The sequence below is a fragment of the Olea europaea genome, unplaced genomic scaffold (genome assembly GCF_002742605.1).
Source record: "Olea europaea var. sylvestris unplaced genomic scaffold, O_europaea_v1 scaffold1656, whole genome shotgun sequence".
Classification (NCBI taxonomy): domain Eukaryota; kingdom Viridiplantae; phylum Streptophyta; class Magnoliopsida; order Lamiales; family Oleaceae; genus Olea; species Olea europaea.
In genome coordinates, this window is record NW_019234221.1 from 2,028 (window position 1) to 11,609 (window position 9,582).

General features: G+C 31.8%; 1 protein-coding gene across 3 annotated transcripts; it reads right to left on the minus strand.

The window, feature by feature from the left end:
• Positions 1 to 3,869: 3,869 nt before the first annotated feature.
• On the minus strand, positions 3,870 to 7,071 carry LOC111377429 (putative late blight resistance protein homolog R1B-17). Of its 3 annotated transcripts, none has more exons than XR_002699728.1 (2): positions 4,051 to 7,071; positions 3,870 to 3,913 (listed from the first exon to the last, which is right to left on the minus strand). XR_002699728.1 is itself a non-coding variant. In XM_023000521.1 (2 exons), exon 1 carries the CDS (start codon positions 6,902 to 6,904, stop codon positions 4,313 to 4,315), a length of 2,592 nt encoding a protein of 863 aa, XP_022856289.1. In that variant the 5' UTR covers positions 6,905 to 7,070; the 3' UTR covers positions 4,172 to 4,231; positions 4,304 to 4,312. The 3 variants fall into 3 exon arrangements, 1 of the variants encoding a protein (XP_022856289.1); XR_002699727.1 differs by having other exon boundaries at positions 3,908 to 4,092; positions 4,172 to 7,071; XM_023000521.1 differs by lacking the exon at positions 3,870 to 3,913 and having other exon boundaries at positions 4,172 to 4,231; positions 4,304 to 7,070.
• Between the last annotated feature and the right edge of the window lie 2,511 nt (positions 7,072 to 9,582).

Sequence of the window (9,582 nt, forward strand, 5' to 3'; positions counted from 1 at the left end):
GGTTACGTTGGTTGCTTGTAGATATGGGCGTATTTCTTCGTCAGCCCAATCCATTGTATTGTGACAATAATAATGCTATTCAAATTGTGACAATTCAATATTCCATGAGAGGACTAAATATATTAAGATTGATTGTCACGTCACTCGACATCATAATCTGCTTGGCACTATAACATTACCTTTTATTCCTTCCACCATACAGATTGCTGACTTGTTTACAAAGTCATATTCTATTTCGCGATTTTGGTTTCTATTGGTCAAACTCTCGATACTTGTTGCAGCGGTATCATGAGTTTGAAGGAAATGTTATATATATTAATTTTGTATCAATGATAGATTAGTCATTTTATTTATTTGCTTGGACTATTTAAATTTATTTTCCTTGTATTTTATTCATTTAATTAAAAGAAACCCTTGCCTGTCTTTTCTTTTTCTCTCTATATTTTTATATAATTAGTTTAACAATTAAATGATTTGTGCAACATATATACAAAGTAAATATTATTTATTAAACAACAAAAACAATGTCAAACTTATTCCTCAAAACTATACAGCACATCCCAATAACATCTATCGTGTTATGTAGGGATTAGTTTTACTGATGGCTACTATTCAGACTCATCACCGAGTTTTTATCAAAACTACTTATTCAATTTGACATTCATTTTTTTTAATTGAAAATCTTACATATTTATGTGTCAAGTCGTCAAATGATTAGGATTTTTCAGCTAAATCCAAAAGTTCTAAAAAGTGTGAGGCATAGCAATGCAGCATGATCAACTCTTATATACCTAGGCATGCTCGGGCGAAACCTACGCATAACGAGATGTTTCTTTATTATTTTTATTATTTTAATTATAAATAATTATTTTTATTATTTAGTTTATTTAATCCATATTTGGTGGAAATTCAAATTCAAATTCAAATTTAATACAAAAGCAAGTAAATTAAGCACACAACATAATCTTCTAACATAATAGAAATCGGACCGTCTTATTTTTAATTAGGTCATACCCATTCTCAATTTTCACTTTTAGAGTCTCTAGATTCGGTTCCTAGGTTCTACACTACAATTATTTTTTTAATATTTACAAAAGCTACATTAATTCAACTAGTGACATGTTCAATTTTAACTCTTACAAAATAATGTAGTCTAATCTTATATATCTTTTGCGTCCCTCTTTGTTGAGTTTTTCATAGATTTAATTGTTAAAATCACAGAAAGGGAAGGATAACGAGCTTAAAATAATTAAGAGAGGCGTTGTCAAGCTTTAATTCGATTTCTCTAGAATGGTAAAAAAGATACTACGGTGAAATAATCAAGCAGGGGGGACAGGGTGAGGGGTTGACTCCAACGGAAGGACAGGGTTTCAAACCTCCTTGACCGTTCACTTGAACACGCTCCAATTGAATCTAAGTAAACAAGGACAAACTTATGTCAATTTGATTAAGTTTTGCTTGGACTGAAAATTAGAAATAATAAAAATCATAAATTTCGGATTGAGCTAAATTAACTAGTTAACAAATTTATTTAGAAAAAAATAAAATAATTTGACTTATTTAAAATAAATAAATTAAAAAATTAGGGAGATTCGATTTTTGGGTTCTTGATTTAAAATTGAGAATCGAATCAAACCATCGGTTTTTGATTCAGATACCCATTCAGATATGTAACTTAAAGAAGAACCACTCGGTTTGGGTCCATTCGGTTCGGGAGTTTTGCCTAACCCATTGGCACTATAACATTATCTTTTGTTCCTTCCACTATATAAATTGATGGTCACATTCCACTTCGTGATTTTGTTTTCTGTTTAGCAAACTCTCGATGCTTCTTGTAGCAGCATCATGTGTTTGAAGGTAGATATTAAATATAATTATTTTGTATTAAGGGTATATTAGTTATTTTATTTATCTGCTTGGAATATCTAAAGTTTACTATCCTTGTATTTTCATTCATTCAATTAATCAAGATACCCTGGCCGCCCTTTTCTTTCTCTCTCTATTTTTTATATTATTAGTTTAACAATTAAATGATTTGTGCAACATATATACAAAGTAAATATTATTTATTAAACAACAAAATCTATATCAAACTTATTACTTAAAAAAAAGTATACCTTTAGAGCACATCCCAGTAACATCTATAGTGTTATGTAGGGATTAGTTTTACCGACACCGAATTTCATCAAACCTACTTATTCAATTTGACATTCTTACCTATTCAATTTGACATTCTTTTTTTTTTAGTGAAAATCCTACATATTTATGTATCAAGTCTTCAAATGATTATAATTTTTAGCTAAATTCAAAAGTTCTAAAAAGCGTAAGGCATGCCAATGTGGCATAATCAAGTCTTATATACCTAGGCATGGTTAGGCGCAGCCTACGCATAACAAGACCTTTCTTTATTTTTAATGTTATTTTAATTATTAATAATTATTTTTATTAATTAGTTTATTAAATTGGTAGAAATTAAAATTTTAATCTAAACCAAAATTAACAACTAATTTTAATCACATATTTTATGAGCCCACAACTTTTCAAACATACATTCCTTCCACTTTTATCCAAATCTATTAAAAAATTGATTTAATCCCTACCAAACTGAGGTTAAGTATAAAAATGAGAAAATGAAAAGGCAGCTTTTGGCGCTTGGACTTACATTAGTCACATTGTTTAGCCCTAATTAAGCCCACATTTATTGCACCCTTTGACGCATATTCTCGGACTATAGGTGGTCAAAATAGAGTTGACATCCTTTTTTCATGTCTTTTCCATATGCGCCTTCATCACGCCTCTTTCCTAGGCTCGGCCTTTTCCTACTTTCTAGAAAGCTACTAAATCCTATGCCTTCGCGCACTCTTAATTATCTATTAAAAAATGGATGCCAAATTGAGTCAGTGGTTTGAAACATTTGGCATTTTTTTGGTTTAGCTAAAATCTATAAAAATTAATAAAATACGTGATTGCGAAGTTGATAAAAGCTTTTAATTTCATAAAATCGTGGTTAAAATTAATTACTATCGTTGACTTAGATTTTTATTAAATTTTGTAGTTAAACCAAACAGGTCCAATGATTGGAAACAAATTAGAGTGCAGTGACCAAGGTGACAACGAGTGCAAAGTTCCTTGGCCATTGGTAAATTCACCACAATTTTATTCTTTTCGTCAATTGCTATTTTGCTAGTTTCGCTATTACAAAGCAACAAGTTTGACGACACATGAAATATATTTCAGGATGTCCCATTAATTTGTCTGTTTCATGATTCTATTTTTGATGCACGCATATATTATTTATCAGAATTAGATTATTCAGATTTGATTTATACTCTTTGCATAACGAGGCATTATATTCCATCACAAGGCCACTCTTCAAACATATTCATGAATAGATAACTTACACAATGTGAACAAATATATAAAACTTTGTAGTACACTAAAAACACTTTGGAGTCATGTGAACGATATATATTTTCTTACCAAAAAAAAATAAAAATAAAAAAGTCACTTTGAGATAAAATTAATACTAATCCAATAAAAAGTTATGGGTTAGTTATAAATGGAACAAATTTCTTAGATTTTCTTAATTTGCTGGCCCAACCGATAGTATTTCCGCAGGCCATGATTTTCTTAATTTGCGCACAACCATAACTGAATCAATATTGCCAGTTACTGTTAATTTCTTCTCCTTGACGTCCATATGCAGAGATTCAACCCCTATATGAGGAGGTAGATTAATGATACGATCATTGAGATATATTTGTGCAATAAATGTTGGGTATGTAGCACTAAGTGGTAACAAAAATAGAAGCATGAAAGAAAATTTAGTACCTGAAAAGCCAGAAACTAATTTCATGGCTTTCTGCTTCTCTTTTTCATTACGAATTCCTAGTTTTATGACCATCTTCTGAACCTAGAATGCAAAGAAAAGTCATTGAAGAATGTTGTAACATACAAATGCACTATGGTAGCTAGAGATCTCGGGATTTGTGTGGATGTATATCTCAATAAAAAAGTGGCATACAATTATAGGACGAGGAATTTATTTACCTTTGATATTGTATTGCTTCCACTAGGATTATTTGATTCTTTCTGGATAGGTTGGCAGGTTAATCAAAAACAAAATATTAAGAAAGTAACATACAAATATAGGATGGAAAAATTGATTTACCTTTAACCGATCAAGTTTGGTTTCCCTTCTATAGAATTGACCTGACTCATCTTGCTGGATCTGTAGGCATTGTGATCAATATGATGTATCTAAAAAATAACATAAAATAAATAGGACGAGGGATTGATTTACCCGGTGTTTTTACGGATGCAGTCTTTCTTTTGTTTGATGGAAAAGAACTTCAAGGACTTCATTTCCTTGGTCCCGCTGTTCCTCAAGCATATCCTTTGCTGATTTTACGACGGAGGGACTGGAATTATCTATCTCAATGATTTTAAGGGTCTGTATTTCTCCAATATCGGATGGGATCTCTACCAATTCTGAGCACTTTTGGAGGATTAGGTGCTCAAGCCTTGGAAAATGAGTGCTGTCCGCTCCCCACTGCTCCAAATCTGTCTCCCAAATTAGCAAGAATTTTAGTTTGAGAAATTCTCCTTCAGTTGGTACCCACTCTGGGCCAGAGAAGGCAAACTCCCGCAATTTCAGCACTTCAAGATTGGGCAACTTGCCAAAAATCGTCATGTTTTCCCAATCAATTCTACCGTTTTCTAGAGTTATCTTTTTGAGCCCTGGAGAAGAAGTGATGCTTCGCAGGAAAATTGAATTTGACTGCGTTTCAAAGAAAATTTTTAATGTTTCGAGTTTTTGGAGATGCACATCAAAGACACTCCACCTACCATGACCGTAAATAATTCCCAATTTTTTTACGTTAGGAATTTTTTCAAGGGAGTCTTTTGACATTCCTAAATCTTCTACATTTGATAGTGTCTCCAGGTTTTCTAGAACGAAAGTTTTATCACTATCCGTTAATGGGAGAGATAAACAACGAAACAGGGAAACTCGAGAGAGTTTGAGATGCCTCAATTGTGGCATATTAAATATTTCCTTTGGCATGTAAATTGTAATTTTCCAAGGATCTTCAACAACTAAAGTCTGTAGATTCTTAAGGAAGGCAATAGAAGGAGGAATTACAAGGTCGCGACAGGTGATTGCAATGTACCTCAAATTAACTAGTCGAAGTATTTCATCGGGGAACTTTGTAAGCTCTACTCCAATCATATCCAATACCCTCAGCAGTCGACAACCAAAATAATAATAAGAATGCAAATGAGTATCGTCCCAGCCACTATATATAAAGGAACGGACAACGGACATTGATTGGATTGTCATGTCTTCCTCATTGGGACTATATGAAGCAGCATCATGAATGCATTGACGTCGCAGCAAAATTTCCTTCTCTGGAACGAAATTCCTGCTCCTCACACAAAAAAATTCCTCCTCATAAGCCATCCTCACGCAGAGCTCTCTCAAAAGACCATGCATGATACAGGTTTTAACTTTTCCATTAATAGACCCTTTTTGACGAACCAAAATAAGATTTCTATCAATAAGATCCCCAAGATATTCCTGCGCAACCTCTTCCAAGTGTTTAGATTCACGTGGCTTTAGAAATTCCTCAGCGACCCATAACTTAATGAGTCTAGAGACTGGAATTTCATAGTTTTCCGGGAAAACTCCCATATAGAGAAAACATGCTTTTAAATGGGCAGGCAAGTGTTTGTAACTAAGAGAGAATATTTCCAAGCACTGGGCATCTTCCTCTGCTACAAATGAGCTTAAATTTTCAGCAACGTACTCCCAGAAACCATTTTCCTTATTGACCTTTGAGAGGAGTCCACCAGTCACCACAATTAATAATGGAAGTCCTTGACAATTTTTCGCTATCTTTTTTCCAACATCCACCAAATCAAGAGGGCATTCTTCTTTGCCGAACACCTTTTCAACAAATAAATTCCAACTTTCTTCCTCATTAAGAAATCGCATCTGGTGATGATCATTAGATGAGTTGATGTAATCAGCCACATCTTTTAGCCTGCTTGTCAATATGATTCGACTTCCAGTTTTATCATCTGGAAATATCATTTTTATGTCATTCCAAACCTCGATACTCTGTACATCATCCAAGACAATTAGGTACCTCTTACCCTTCAGATTTTTGAATACTTGTTCTTTTAATAGATCATTATCTTCTTTCCGTATGAGATCGGTAAGAGCAAATTCATCTAGAAGGGTTAGAAGAATGTCTCGCATGCGATATTGTCGAGATAATGTTACCCAAGCACGAATATCAAAGCGATACCTGATTAATGAATCATTAAAAACATTCATAGTGAGGGTAGTCTTACCCATGCCCCCCATTCCAACAATGGGAATGATTTGGAGTTTACGTCGTTCATCACAGAGCCTCTCCTTTATCTGCATCAAGTCTTGAGCAAATCCCACCATATTAGTCTGGCCACTAGGAGCAGGTCTTGATGGAAAAAAATTCCTTGGCTGAAGTATTTGTTCGCCCCTCACATCCTCGATCTCCTTCACCTCTTCTACAATCGTATCGATTTCTGCAATTATTTTCTGCAAGTCTAGACGATACTTTTTAGCAGATAGCTTATTTGAAGAAAAATAAAATAGTTTTTGAGGTTTTGGAAGAAGATGATCCGATATACGGAACTCAAGGACATCTTCTGCACGATAAGCCGCGTCTCTGATTTTTCTTTCCAGTGATTTCACTTCTTCCCTGCTACTTTGGAAAGATTCTTCAAGAAAATTCAGTAGTGAACTGAGCTTTTCGAAGAGAGGTACAAGCAGTTGATTTTGATAAGGATCCGAAACTCCATCTCCATGGCGGATCTGCTCAACAGTGTGCAAAAGAGAGACGACAGCAGCATGAGCCATGAAATGATTTGGGGTATTTTCACGTGAAATGAATAAGCATTGAGTTGCTGTTAATTGAATTGGTATTTTCTCTGTAAGTGTCACTTTGATATTTCAATATCTCCTTTTTTTTCTCTCACATGAAATTTCTATGTGCTTTCTGATCTCTTTGTTCAGCATTATTTTGGGCGAATATATATATTTATTTTAATTGTCTAATAGTGTGTAGTCAATTATTAAGTGACACAATGATGTAAAAGATAATGTTTATGTGGCGTGATTGAACTTTTCTCACGCCAAGATAACTTTCCCAAATTCCAAGATGATAAGCATCAAGTTTTTATACATTCCAATAATGTTATTTATTTTGTTTTTTTTAAGAAATACTTATTATCTTGTCTTAATCTTTTATTTCACATATTCTTTTAAATGTTTATTGATCAATCAATTTTAATATGGTTTGAATAATTTGAGAAGTAAGAATATTAAATATTTAAATTATTAAATGCAGTCGTAAACTTCATAATCGCTATAATTATTCTTTTATTTTAAGCAGAAATTGGAAGCTATGCTCTTTGAAAGAAAGGGAAAAAAAAAAGTTTTGCGTTTCATACAAACTTTATGTTATATAATTTAGTGTATCTAAAATTAGTACAATAAACGTGAAATCAAAACTATGCGAGGAAAATAGGTGATATGAATGGTTTTATCTTTTTACTTGTGTGTACATTTTTTATGAATACCCTTCTTGGCCCCCTTTCTTTCAATTTTTAGTATTTGTTTGATTTTCATTCTTCTAAAAATTCTTTTTTTTTTTTTCAAAATTTATCTTCAACCACACATTTTTCAAGAAAATAATATTACAGGTAAATTCAAAATATTTTTTAATTTTTAACCACACGTTCTTTATTAATTTACTATTTAAAATGTATTATTTTCTACAAAATGGGATCAAACAAGGGCTTAATGTATGTAATGGTATTTTTTTGGGAGAATGTGTAATAGGTAAAAAAATTTCAATCTATGTATAATATTAATTTATTGAAAATTGTGTGGTTTAAAATAAGAGTGAAAAGAAAAAAAATAAAAATGAGGCTAAACAGTATTCCCCCAACCCCAATTAAAAACCATTAAATTTTCAACTTTTTCAAACAGTGCCGACCCCACGTCTCAATGATAGCTGTCAGAACAATAATTATTTGTTCACATCGGTGGTTTGACTACTAAGTTGATTAATGCAGAAAATGACATGTGTGTCCCTAGTTTTGCCATCTGGCTGAGTGATGGCAGGGGTAAGAATGGCATTGCAAGAGTAAAAATGGAGGATATATTTGTCAATGGGTTCCAAGGTTTAGTGGATTTTTTGGGATTCTCTGACATTTGAAATGATATGAACAGACGTTAATACAGCTGTATCCACCTAGTTGGGTTGAATGAGCTAAAATGTGGAATAACGAGAAACTTAATGGGGCCAAACGGAGGCTGAATAAGTAATTCACAATTTAAAGCGAAGCATCCAAGATAAAATTTGTAATGTTTCGGGACATTTGTCTTGAAAATTACTCAAACAACTCCTTTCCATGTAAGAGACGGTGATTGACTCATAGTGGATTACAAAATTTAAAGAATTATGTCGAATAAAATAAGTTATTTTATTGTATTATAAAATATCAATCCATTGCTAAAATATAAATCATGTACTTATTTTTCAACATCGATTTTGAAACTAAAATTCTGCTTACAAAGTATATTTCTAATTAAATATTAAATATTGAAATAAAAATTAAAATTTTTTATCCAACGTCACGGACACTATCAGTGGTATCAACCTCGAACTCCAATCAATCAAGCATTTGTACAAATGATTTAGTATATGCAATGAGCATATAAAAACACTCGGTACAAATTTCATGTCAATATTTTCATAATTTAATACAAAAGCAGGTAAATTAAGCACATAACATAATTTTCTAATATAATAGAAATCGGACCGTCTCATTCTTAATTAGGTCATACCCATTCTCAATTTTCACTTAGAGTCTCTAGCCTTATAGTTGATTTCTATATAGATCTATATAATACCCTATGGTATTACACACAAGATCTTTATTTAATTTGAATCACAGAATAACAAATAAAATAATTAACTTAAAACATATAAAAGTGAAAACACCAAACCGTTTGGCACATATAGAAATCCATATCTTGTTTGTTAAATTGCATATATACTTGAGCTACTCAGAACTGAAAATTCTTGCAAATGAATCTCATACGCGCTAAAAACTTAGAATTCTAATATGGCTCTTATTTAAAATTTAAATTTGACTTTCAACAAAAATACTTATCATGAAATTCGAATTTTTAAGAAAATTCTAACTACATGAGGATAAGATTCGAGTGTAGATATATGTAAATTTCAAGTTCTATTTAAAAACTTTTATATCATATAATTTCGATAATAATTTAATAGATATCCAAAATAATATTAAAATTTAGTTTCATGTAAAATTTGTATTTTCAATTATTAGGAATATTAGCACAAGGTACCTCGAAAATCGTAAAGTTGTTAAGTTACTCTAAAATCTCAAAACTTATATTTATATTTCATAATATATTGTATGTATTTTTGAGGTATTACTTCTTCCCCTCCTTAAAAAATTTGTCCTTGAAATTTACTTGGTTATTGAAAAGTTATGGAT

Coding starts and splice junctions, on each gene's coding strand:
- LOC111377429 (XM_023000521.1), bottom strand. CDS start 6,904: ATGGCTCATGCTGCTGTCGTCTCTCTTTTGCACACTGTTGAGCAGATC.